The sequence below is a fragment of the Oncorhynchus gorbuscha genome, linkage group LG06, assembly GCF_021184085.1.
Source record: "Oncorhynchus gorbuscha isolate QuinsamMale2020 ecotype Even-year linkage group LG06, OgorEven_v1.0, whole genome shotgun sequence".
NCBI classification, from domain to species: Eukaryota; Metazoa; Chordata; class Actinopteri; order Salmoniformes; family Salmonidae; genus Oncorhynchus; species Oncorhynchus gorbuscha.
The window spans coordinates 12,285,019-12,299,478 of record NC_060178.1 but is presented as its reverse complement, the minus strand read 5'-3'; the positions used below and the strand labels follow the sequence as shown (position 1 = coordinate 12,299,478).

At 45.1% G+C, this 14,460-nt stretch overlaps 1 protein-coding gene across 3 annotated transcripts in view; it reads right to left on the bottom strand.

The window, feature by feature from the left end:
- The window catches only part of LOC124037548 (protein inscuteable homolog), a 101,398-nt gene that overhangs the window by 46,530 nt on the left and 40,408 nt on the right, over positions 1 to 14,460 (bottom strand). For 2 of the 3 annotated variants that reach the window (XM_046352354.1, XM_046352356.1), the window contains exon 2: positions 475 to 946. In XM_046352354.1, the coding sequence (XP_046208310.1) occupies positions 475 to 479 (5 nt within the window). In that variant the 5' untranslated portion in view covers positions 480 to 946. Of the gene's footprint in view, positions 1 to 474; positions 947 to 13,897; positions 13,996 to 14,460 lie in introns of those variants that run through there. The other variant, XM_046352355.1, reaches the window with a different exon arrangement.

Here is a 14,460-nt window from a genome sequence, read left to right as displayed (position 1 = left end):
CAATGAATGCAGCCACCGGATAAATGGTTTCCAGTTTGCAAAGAGTTAAATAAAGTTCGTTCAGAGCCATCGATGTGTCTGCTTGGGGGGGGGGGGATATATACGGCTGTGATTATAACCGAAGATAATTCTCTTGGAAGATAATGCAGTCTACATTTGATTGTGAGGAATTCTAAATCAGGTGAACAGACGGATTTGAGTTCCTGTATGTTTCCTTCATCACACCATGTCTCGTAAGTCATGAGGCATACGCCCCCGCCACTCTTCTTACCAGAAAGATGTTTGTTTCTGTCGTACACAACATAATTGCGCCCTTGTGCAGCCTGTTTGTTTGTGAATGAATGTGTAGATCCATATGTGCTTGAATGTGTGTGTCTGTCTCATGGGAACGTAATGGGAAGATGACACTCACATAGCTACAGAATAATATTTTTATGTCATAATATCGGCATAGTGCAAGTTGGGTGCACTTACCTCATTGGAGAAGATGAAACAGAGCTACTGTGTCTGGAGCCTGAGGACTAGCCATTCTTGAGCTCTGAGGACTAGCCATTCTGGAGCTCTGAGGACTAGCCATTCTGGAGCTCTGAGGACTAGCCATTCTTGAACTCTGAGGATTAGCCATCCTGGAGCTGTGACGACTTGCAATTCTTGAGTTCTGAGGACTAGCCATTCTGGAGCTCTGAGGACTAGCCATTCTGGAGCTCTGAGGACTAGCCATTCTGGAGCTCTGAGGACTAGCCATTCTGGAGCTCTGAGGACTAGCCATCCTGGAGCTCTGAGGACTAGCCATCCTGGAGCTCTGAGGAATAGCCATCCTGGAGCTCTGAGGACTAGCCATTCTGGAGCTCTGAGGACTAGCCATCCTGGAGCTCTGAGGACTAGCCATTCTGGAGCTCTGAGGACTAGCCATTCTATCTGTGTCCATACCACTTCAGCACAGCACCTGCAATAAAAAAACATTAGATATGATCATTATTATACAAACCATAAGCACACATTGTTTTCTCTCCATTCCACCAGATAGTAATGTAGAGTGAGTAACACACAATTTATCGCAACATTTATCCACTTGACACTTTTATACTTTATTAGAATCCTAAATCAAACTTTTTAATGGAAAGACATGGACACTTAACGTGATCATACACAGACATATGCGCACGAGCTGACACACACACACACTGCCTCTCTGGATGTGTAGCTTGCCATGGCACCGCATCGACTACAATCGCTCCTTATTGATCTACACCCAAGCCTTCTATTCTTGTCTTGTCTTTTTTCTCTCCGAGTAATTCAATTATCAATAAAGCCCCGGTTTTGAATTGCTACAGGCCCCATTGTGCCAGTGGAGTAATATTTCTTATCTTCTAATTTATTGGCTGGCTGCCAGCCAGTGACTCTCCACTTTGAGCCAAAGCAAGGGAGCTAGCGCTTAAGTGCCTGCAACTTTATTCGCCATTTTTATTGATGTCTCCCATTTAGATTAGTCCATTTTTAAACCCTGTCAATGCATGAGGGGGGGGGCAGGTCTCATATTGTAATCCATTTAGTTAATGACATCCTGCTGTGGAATGATGACAGATGTCATGTTTACTGTGAGACTATGATTAGCACATATAGTAGCTACATATGATACCCATAGCCACAACTCCTCTGGCCCAGTGACATGGAACAGGCTTAGTTGCTGTGGTTTGCCTTATTAAATGGTGAGAGAGTGTTATTGAATCAATAGATGTTACTAACATAAAGTATAAAAGAGCAGAGCTGTAAATCCTTTATTTATAATTCCCATCTGTTCCCATCACATGAGCATACAGTGTACAAAACACACAGCTCACCACATGAGCATACACTGTACAAAACACACAGCTCATCACATGAGCATACACTGTACAAAACACACAGCTCATCACATGAGCATACACTGTACAAAACACACAGCTCATCACATGAGCATACACTGTACAAAACACACAGCTCATCACATGAGCATACACTGTACAAAACACACAGCTCACCACATGAGCATACACTGTACAAAACACACAGTTCTCACCTGGTATTCCTTTAGCATGTGTGAAACGGCAAATAGGCAAATTAGTGTGTCCAGATTGAATGGGGTGGAGGCTATTGAACAATGTCATTGTTGCCATTGTGCTGACATTGGTGTAGAGAGAATTATATCAAATTGTGTTATTCACAAGAGAATTACAGAAATCTACTGAAAGAAGGGGGACTATGTGGAGGAAAGAGGCATGGGGGATGGATGAGAAAGGGGGACTATGTGGAGGAAAGAGGCATGGGGGATGGATGAGAAAGGGGGACTATGTGGAGGAAAGAGGCATGGGGGGATGGATGAGAAAGGGGGGACTATGTGGAGGTAAGAGGCATGGGGGGATGGATGAGAAAGGGGGGACTATGTGGAGGTAAGAGGCATGGGGGATGGATGAGAAAGGTGGGACTATGTGGAGGTAAGAGGCATGGGGGATGGATGAGAAAGGGGGACTATGTGGAGGAAGGAGGCATGGGGGATGGATGAGAAAGGGGGGACTATGTGGAGGAAAGAGGCATGGGGGATGGATGAGAAAGGGGGGACTATGTGGAGGTAAGAGGCATGGGGGATGGATGAGAAAGGGGGGACTATGTGGAGGAAAGAGGCATGGGGGATGGATGAGAAAGGGGGGACTATGTGGAGGTAAGAGGCATGGGGGATGGATGAGAAAGGGGGACTATGTGGAGGAAAGAGGCATGGGGGATGGATGAGAAAGGGGGGAACTATGTGGAGGTAAGAGGCATGGGGAGGCAATGGGATGGGTGAGTAAGATGGTGGAAAAAGTGAGAGCTGTTTCGCTGCAGTCTAAGCACCTAAGAGATATCAAATCTGATAGTGTCACGGTGCCAAATGAATATGCAGTCAATACCACAACCCTATGATGACAAGACAAAGTTCTTGCTCTAGTTGTGTAATCGCTAATATGAATATTGCACAAGTCATTTTACAGAGTAACAGAAAATAATAGAATGGAATTCACAATATACTGGACATATTAAATAAATTAAACTCACACAATGTTGGTATTACATACAGACAATTTCCCTTTGGCAATACTTAAGCAACATCTGTTATCCAATCGAAAAAAGGACTGGAACCATTGTACTATTGATACAGGTGGCCATGAAAATCAAAAAAGAAAGACATTCCATTTCAATAGACAAGTTGCCTCCTTAAAAACACTCATCTGCATTATCATACAAATTGAGGGGAGGAGTCTAATGTGTCCGATTGAATCAATCCAGTCACAGATCTCATGGTGCATATGTAGGTGACAAGTCAAGCGATGTCATACTGAAAGTGATCCCTTTGGTCTCCATGATCTCCAATGATGCGTGAGGAAGTGTTGAACGTTTATGGCGGAGCCTGTAGTCAATTTCCCACAAGCATTTCATTACCCCACCACAAGCATTTCATTACCCCACCACAAGCATTTCACTACACCACCACAAGCATTTCGCTACACCACCACAAGCATTTCGCTACACCACCACAAGCATTACGCTACACCACAAGCATTTCGCTACACCACCACAAGCATTTCGCTACACCACCACAAGCATTTCGCTACACCACCACAAGCATTTCGCTACACCACAAGCATTTCGCTACACCACCACAAGCATTTCACTACACCACAAGCATTTCACTACACCACCACAAGCATTTCGCTACACCACCACAAGCATTTCGCTACACCACCACAAGCATTTCGCTACACCACCACAAGCATTTCGCTACACCACCACAAGCATTTCACTACACCACCACAAGCATTTCGCTACACCACCACAAGCATTTCGCTACACCACCACAAGCATTTCACCACAAGCATTTCACTATACCACAAGCATTTCGCAACACCACAAGCATTTCACTACACCACCACAAGCATTTCACTACACCACCACAAGCATTTCACTACACCACCACAAGCATTTCGCTACACCACCACAAGCATTTCGCTACACCACCACAAGCATTTCACTACACCACCACAAGCATTTCACTACACCACCACAAGCATTTCGCTACACCACCACAAGCATTTCGCTACACCACCACAAGCATTTCACTACACCACAAGCATTTCACTACACCACAAGCATTTCACTACACCACCACAAGCATTTCGCTACACCACCACAAGCATTTCGCTACACCACCACAAGCATTTCACCACAAGCATTTCACTATACCACAAGCATTTCGCAACACCACAAGCATTTCACTACACCACCACAAGCATTTCACTACACCACCACAAGCATTTCACTACACCACCACAAGCATTTCGCTACACCACAAGCATTTCGCTACACCACAAGCATTTCGCTACACCACCACAAGCATTTCACTACACCACCACAAGCATTTCACTACACCACCACAAGCATTTCACTACACCACCACACACCACAAGCATTTCACTACACCACAAGCATTTCGCTACACCACAAGCATTTCGCTACACCACCACAAGCATTTCACCACAAGCATTTCGCTACACCACCACAAGCATTTCACTACACCACCACAAGCATTTCACTACACCACAAGCATTTCACTACACCACAAGCATTTCACTACACCACAAGCATTTCGCTACACCACAAGCATTTCACCACAAGCATTTCACTACACCACAAGCATTTCACCACAAGCATTTCACGACACCACCACAAGCATTTCGCTACACCACAAGCATTTCGCTACACCACAAGCATTTCACCACAAGCATTTCACTACACCACAAGCATTTCACCACAAGCATTTCACGACACCACCACAAGCATTTCACCGCAAACATTTCAATACACCACCACAAGCATTTCGCTACACCACCACAAGCATTTCGCTACACCACCACAAGCATTTCACTACACCACCACAAGCATTTTGCTACACCACCACAAGCATTTCGCTACACCACCACAAGCATTTCACCACAAGCATTTCAGGACACCACCACAAGCATTTCAACACAAGCATTTCAATACACCACCACAAGCATTTCACTACACCACCACAAGCATTTCGCTACACCACAAGCATTTCGCTACACCACAAGCATTTCGCTACACCACAAGCATTTCGCTACACCACAAGCATTTCACTACACCACCACAAGCATTTCACTACACCACCACAAGCATTTCGCTACACCACAAGCATTTCGCTACACCACAAGCATTTCACTACACCACCACAAGCATTTCGCTACACCACAAGCATTTCGCTACACCACAAACATTTCACTACACCACAAGCATTTCGCTACACCACAAGCATTTCGCTACACCACAAGCATTTCGCTACACCACAAGCATTTCACGACACCACCACAAGCATTTCGCTACACCACCACAAGCATTTCACCACAAGCATTTCACTACACCACCACAAGCATTTCACTACACCACCACAAGCATTTCACTACACCACAAGCATTTCGCTACACCACCACAAGCATTTCGCTACACCACAAGCATTTCGCTACACCACAAGCATTTCGCTACACCACAAGCATTTCACTACACCACAAGCATTTCACGACACCACCACAAGCATTTCGCTACACCACCACAAGCATTTCACTACACCACAAGCATTTCACGACACCACCACAAGCATTTCACTACACCACAAGCATTTCGCAACATCACAAGCATTTCACTACACCACAAGCATTTCACGACACCACCACAAGCATTTCGCTACACCACCACAAGCATTTCACCACAAGCATTTCACTACACCACCACAAGCATTTCGCTACACCACCACAAGCATTTCACTACACCACAAGCATTTCGCTACACCACAAACATTTCACTACACCACAAGCATTTCGCTACACCACCACAAGCATTTCGCTACACCACCACAAGCATTTCGCTACACCACCACAAGCATTTCGCTACACCACCACAAGCATTTCACCACAAGCATTTCACGACACCACCACAAGCATTTCACCACAAGCATTTCAATACACCACCACAAGCATTTCGCTACACCACCACAAGCATTTCGCTACACCACCACAAGCATTTCACTACACCACCACAAGCATTTTGCTACACCACCACAAGCATTTCACTACACCACCACAAGCATTTCACTACACCACCACAAGCATTTCACTACACCACCACAAGCATTTCACTACACCACAAGCATTTCGCTACACCACAAGCATTTCACTACACCACAAGCATTTCGCAACATCACAAGCATTTCGCTACACCACAAGCATTTCACCACAAGCATTTCAATACACCACCACAAGCATTTCACTACACCACCACAAGCTTTTCACTACACCACAAGCATTTCGCTACACCACAAGCATTTCACTACACCACAAGCATTTCACCACAAGCATTTCACGACACCACCACAAGCATTTCACCGCAAGCATTTCAATACACCACCACAAGCATTTCGCTACACCACCACAAGCATTTCGCTACACCACCACAAGCATTTCACTACACCACCACAAGCATTTTGCTACACCACCACAAGCATTTCGCTACACCACCACAAGCATTTCACCACAAGCATTTCAGGACACCACCACAAGCATTTCAACACAAGCATTTCAATACACCACCACAAGCATTTCACTACACCACCACAAGCATTTCACTACACCACCACAAGCATTTCGCTACACCACAAGCATTTCGCTACACCACAAGCATTTCGCTACACCACAAGCATTTCACTACACCACAAGCATTTCGCTACACCACAAGCATTTCGCTACACCACAAGCATTTCACTACACCACCACAAGCATTTCACTACACCACCACAAGCATTTCACTACACCACCACAAGCATTTCACTACACCACAAGCATTTCGCTACACCACAAGCATTTCACCACAAGCATTTCGCAACATCACAAGCATTTCGCTACACCACAAGCATTTCACTACACCACAAGCATTTCGCTACACCACAAGCATTTCGCTACACCACAAGCATTTCGCTACACCACCACAAGCATTTCGCTACACCACCACAAGCATTTCGCTACACCACCACAAGCATTTCGCTACACCACAAGCATTTCGCTACACCACAAGCATTTCGCTACACCACCAGCATTTCACTACACCACAAGCATTTCACTACACCACAAGCATTTCACGACACCACCACAAGCATTTCGCTACACCACCACAAGCATTTCACCACAAGCATTTCACTACACCACCACAAGCATTTCTCTACACCACCACAAGCATTTCACTACACCACAAGCATTTCGCTACACCACCACAAGCATTTCGCTACACCACCACAAGCATTTCGCTACACCACCACAAGCATTTCGCTACACCACCACAAGCATTTCGCTACACCACAAGCATTTCGCTACACCACAAGCATTTCACTACACCACAAGCATTTCACGACACCACCACAAGCATTTCGCTACACCACCACAAGCATTTCACCACAAGCATTTCACTACACCACCACAAGCATTTCGCTACACCACCACAAGCATTTCGCTACACCACCACAAGCATTTCACCACAAGCATTTCACTACACCACCACAAGCATTTCGCTACACCACCACAAGCATTTCACTACACCACAAGCATTTCGCTACACCACAAACATTTCACTACACCACCACAAGCATTTCGCTACACCACAAGCATTTCGCTACACCACAAGCATTTCGCTACACCACAAGCATTTCGCTACACCACCACAAGCATTTCGCTACACCACCACAAGCATTTCGCTACACCACCACAAGCATTTCGCTACACCACCACAAGCATTTCACTACACCACAAGCATTTCGCTACACCACCACAAGCATTTCACTACACCACCACAAGCATTTCACGACACCACCACAAGCATTTCGCTACACCACCACAAGCATTTCACCACAAGCATTTCACTACACCACCACAAGCATTTCGCTACACCACCACAAGCATTTCACTACACCACCACAAGCATTTCGCTACACCACCACAAGCATTTCACTACACCACCACAAGCATTTCGCAACACCACCACAAGCATTTCGCTACACCACAAGCATTTCACTACACCACAAGCATTTCGCTACGCCACCACAAGCATTTCACTACACCACCACAAGCATTTCACTACACCACCACAAGCATTTCACTACACCACCACAAGCATTTCACTACACCACAAGCATTTCGCTACACCACCACAAGCATTTCACTACACCACCACAAGCATTTCACCACAAGCATTTCACTACACCACCACAAGCATTTCGCTACACCACCACAAGCATTTCGCTACACCACCACAAGCATTTCGCTACACCACCACAAGCATTTCGCTACACCACCACAAGCATTTCACCACAAGCATTTCAGGACACCACCACAAGCATTTCAACACAAGCATTTCAATACACCACCACAAGCATTTCACTACACCACCACAAGCATTTCACTGCACCACCACAAGCATTTCGCTACACCACAAGCATTTCGCTACACCACCACAAGCATTTCACTACACCACCACAAGCATTTCACTACACCACCACAAGCATTTCACTACACCACCACAAGCATTTCACTACACCACAAGCATTTCGCTACACCACAAGCATTTCACTACACCACAAGCATTTCGCTACACCACAAGCATTTCACCACAAGCATTTCGCTACACCACAAGCATTTCACTACACCACCACAAGCATTTCACTACACCACCACAAGCATTTCAACACAAGCATTTCAGGACACCACCACAAGCATTTCAACACAAGCATTTCAATACACCACCACAAGCATTTCACTACACCACCACAAGCATTTCACTACACCACCACAAGCATTTCGCTACACCACAAGCATTTCGCTACACCACCACAAGCATTTCACTACACCACCACAAGCATTTCACTACACCACAAGCATTTCACTACACCACAAGCATTTCGCTACACCACAAGCATTTCACTACACCACCACAAGCATTTCACTACACCACCACAAGCATTTCACTACACCACCACAAGCATTTCACTACACCACAAGCATTTCGCAACATCACAAGCATTTCACTACACCACAAGCATTTCGCTACACCACAAACATTTCACTACACCACAAGCATTTCGCAACATCACAAGCATTTCGCTACACCACCACAAGCATTTCGCAACATCACAAGCATTTCGCTACACCACAAGCATTTCGCTACACCACAAGCATTTCGCTACACCACAAGCATTTCGCTACACCACCACAAGCATTTCGCTACACCACCACAAGCATTTCGCTACACCACCACAAGCATTTCGCTACACCACCACAAGCATTTCGCTACACCACAAGCATTTCGCTACACCACAAGCATTTCACTACACCACAAGCATTTCACTACACCACCACAAGCATTTCGCTACACCACCACAAGCATTTCACTACACCACCACAAGCATTTCGCTACACCACCACAAGCATTTCACCACAAGCATTTCACTACACCACCACAAGCATTTCACTACACCACCACAAGCATTTCACTACACCACAAGCATTTCTACACCACAAACATTTCACTACACCACCACAAGCATTTCGCTTTCACACCACAAAGCATTTCGCTACACACCACAAGCATTTCGCTACACCACAAGCATTTCGCTACACCACCACAAGCATTTCACTACACCACCACAAGCATTTCGCTACACCACCACAAGCATTTCGCTACACCACCACAAGCATTTCACTACACCACAAGCATTTCGCTACACCACCACAAGCATTTCACTACACCACCACAAGCATTTCACGACACCACCACAAGCATTTCGCTACACCACCACAAGCATTTCACCACAAGCATTTCACTACACCACCACAAGCATTTCGCTACACCACCACAAGCATTTCACTACACCACCACAAGCATTTCGCTACACCACCACAAGCATTTCACTACACCACCACAAGCATTTCGCTACACCACCACAAGCATTTCGCTACACCACAAGCATTTCACTACACCACAAGCATTTCACTACACCACAAGCATTTCACTACACCACCACAAGCATTTCACTACACCACCACAAGCATTTCACTACACCACCACAAGCATTTCACTACACCACAAGCATTTCGCTACACCACCACAAGCATTTCACTACACCACCACAAGCATTTCACCACAAGCATTTCACTACACCACCACAAGCATTTCGCTACACCACCACAAGCATTTCGCTACACCACCACAAGCATTTCGCTACACCACCACAAGCATTTCGCTACACCACCACAAGCATTTCACCACAAGCATTTCAGGACACCACCACAAGCATTTCAACACAAGCATTTCAATACACCACCACAAGCATTTCACTACACCACCACAAGCATTTCACTGCACCACCACAAGCATTTCACTACACCACCACAAGCATTTCGCTACACCACCACAAGCATTTCACTACACCACCACAAGCATTTCACTACACCACCACAAGCATTTCACTACACCACCACAAGCATTTCACTACACCACAAGCATTTCGCTACACCACAAGCATTTCACTACACCACAAGCATTTCGCTACACCACAAGCATTTCACCACAAGCATTTCGCTACACCACAAGCATTTCACTACACCACCACAAGCATTTCACTACACCACCACAAGCATTTCAACACAAGCATTTCAGGACACCACCACAAGCATTTCAACACAAGCATTTCAATACACCACCACAAGCATTTCACTACACCACCACAAGCATTTCACTACACCACCACAAGCATTTCACTACACCACAAGCATTTCGCTACACCACCACAAGCATTTCACTACACCACCACAAGCATTTCACTACACCACAAGCATTTCACTACACCACAAGCATTTCACTACACCACCACAAGCATTTCACTACACCACCACAAGCATTTCACTACACCACCACAAGCATTTCACTACACCACCACAAGCATTTCACTACACCACAAGCATTTCGCAACATCACAAGCATTTCACTACACCACAAGCATTTCGCTACACCACAAACATTTCACTACACCACAAGCATTTCGCAACATCACAAGCATTTCGCTACACCACCACAAGCATTTCGCAACATCACAAGCATTTCGCTACACCACAAGCATTTCGCTACACCACAAGCATTTCGCTACACCACACAAGCATTTCGCTACACCACCACAAGCATTTCGCTACACCACCACAAGCATTTCGCTACACCACCACAAGCATTTCGCTACACCACCACAAGCATTTCGCTACACCACAAGCATTTCGCTACACCACCACAAGCATTTCACTACACCACAAGCATTTCACTACACCACCACAAGCATTTCGCTACACCACCACAAGCATTTCACTACACCACCACAAGCATTTCGCTACACCACCACAAGCATTTCACTACACCACAAGCATTTCACTACACCACCACAAGCATTTCACTACACCACCACAAGCATTTCGCTACACCACCACAAGCATTTCACTACACCACCACAAGCATTTCGCTACACCACAAGCATTTCACTACACCACAAGCATTTCACTACACCACAAGCATTTCACTACACCACCACAAGCATTTCACTACACCACCACAAGCATTTCACTACACCACCACAAGCATTTCACTACACCACAAGCATTTCGCTACACCACCACGAGCATTTCACTACACCACAAGCATTTCGCAACATCACAAGCATTTCGCTACACCACAAGCATTTCGCTACACCACAAGCATTTCGCTACACCACCACAAGCATTTCGCTACACCACCACAAGCATTTCGCTACACCACCACAAGCATTTCACTACACCACCACAAGCATTTCGCTACACCACCACAAGCATTTCACCACAAGCATTTCACTACACCACCACAAGCATTTCGCTACACCACCACAAGCATTTCACTACACCACCACAAGCATTTCGCTACACCACCACAAGCATTTCACTACACCACCACAAGCATTTCGCAACACCACCACAAGCATTTCACTACACCACCACAAGCATTTCGCTACACCACCACAAGCATTTCACTACACCACCACAAGCATTTCGCTACACCACAAGCATTTCGCTACACCACAAGCATTTCGCTACACCACAAGCATTTCGCTACACCACCACAAGCATTTCACTACACCACCACAAGCATTTCGCTACACCACAAGCATTTCGCTACACCACAAGCATTTCACACCACAAGCATTTCACTACACCACCACAAGCATTTCACCACAAGCATTTCACTACACCACCACAAGCATTTCACTACACCACCACAAGCATTTCGCTACACCACCACAAGCATTTCGCTACACCACCACAAGCATTTCGCTACACCACCACAAGCATTTCGCTACACCACCACAAGCATTTCGCTACACCACCACAAGCATTTCGCTACACCACAAGCATTTCACTACACCACCACAAGCATTTCACTACACCACCACAAGCATTTCACTACACCACCACAAGCATTTCACTACACCACCACAAGCATTTCACTACACCACCACAAGCATTTCACTACACCACAAGCATTTCACTACACCCGCAATAACATCTGCTAAATATGTGACCAATAAAATGTGATTTGATTTTAATTTCATGGCCTTGGATTATACATTTTCTGCACTCCTTAAAAGTTCTTAGTAACTATGTAACTATTAGTAACTATGTAATAACTATGTTATAACACAGTAACATTCAAAAGTACCTAAATTCAAGTTCTTGTTGAATAATCCTTCTAAGCGTGACTCTTTATTTTAATGAAATCAAACTTTAAAAAATGACTTTCAGTTAATATACTTGTAAACAACATAAGTGATTGTGTAAACATAAAGAAGTATTGAGCGATGACGCTGAAGATGGTAGCATACCTTTAACGTGTTACCACAGTCGCCGGGTTGTTACTTGCACAACATGCTACTACTAGAACATGTCGTTGTTCTGACATATAGGCATTTTACTGATTGCAAATGACAGTGATGAATCTTGCTCCCTGGGATGGTCAGTTCTTTTCAAGTCTAGAAGGAAATCTGAATGCCCCAATGTCTTTCTGCAATGGAGAAGGTGGTTGGCTTAGGTGCAGAAACAAAGGACACTTCAGTTTTAGCCATGTTACGTGGGATAAAATAACCGCCAAGTGGGTTTTGTGTCTAAGGACTGCAGAGGGAAATCACTCTGGTGTGCACTTTAATTTATTGCGGCACTTTGTGTGATGTCTTATGTAGTATCCATCCCTCGTACATGAGATCCATCTAGCTAATTCACAACAACATATTCAAGTACCTTAACAGTATGGGGTAGCAAACCATGTGACATACACTGCACAAAAGGTTACAACCTAACTGTACGTGTATTCTGATTACTATAGAAATCCTGAATGTCGGCCATTTAAAAACTGAGCTACCTTACAATTGACACACACACACAGTCATTGTTATTTTCCTTTATTTTGTGAAAGATAGTGTAAATATTGTCTGTGGTCTTAGTAATTGCAGAGTCAGTTAAAAATACATGTTCAGGACTTTTTAATGCATTGTGGGGGAACATTCAGCCCTTTTCAGTCTCTGTGTGAAACCACTGACTGGATTCAGCAATCGGGTCCTAAAAAACAAGCCAAAAACACAAAGCATAATTCTGCCTTATAGCCTCCTTATTAGGTTGCTGAAGGAAATAAAATCGCATATAACTAAAAAGAAACTGCACACACACAAAGTGCAGTTTAAGAAGAAATAAACCAACCTACTTACCATCTAATAAAATAACCCTGATTCAACGTTTTTGTTGTGACTGTCGAAGTTCAGAGTGGTGCAAGACAAAGTTCTCAAACCGATCCCTCACAGTCCTGTTTTCCCTTGGGAGAGTGGGTTCCCAGTATCTAACTAAAGCAGCTATCTGCACTCCCTGGACTTAAAATAGACCTGATATGCACAGTATGAGTTGACCGGTCAGCATACTGTCTTGCCAGTCATCTCATTGAGCTGTGAGAGGAGGTTCACAGGAGGAAACCGTAGTCACAACCTCCGCCATAGGTCTGTCATGGGGAGGGGAAGGCCTGGGAAGGATTACTGGGTGGGTGGTGGGAACATGACGGAACCTTGCTCTGCTCTGCTCTAGTCTAGACGCAGTGGGCTGCCTCAATGTGTGCTCTGTCCTCTGAGACCCACAGGCAGCGCTAACAGAGCCTGGTCACAGTGCCAGAGGCAGCTATCAAAAAGCATAGCATGCTATCAACAAAAGCTAGCAATGCTGGAACAGACTACTGAAGTGCTATGGGAGGTTTAGTGATAGCCACTGCCCACCATGCTGGTGT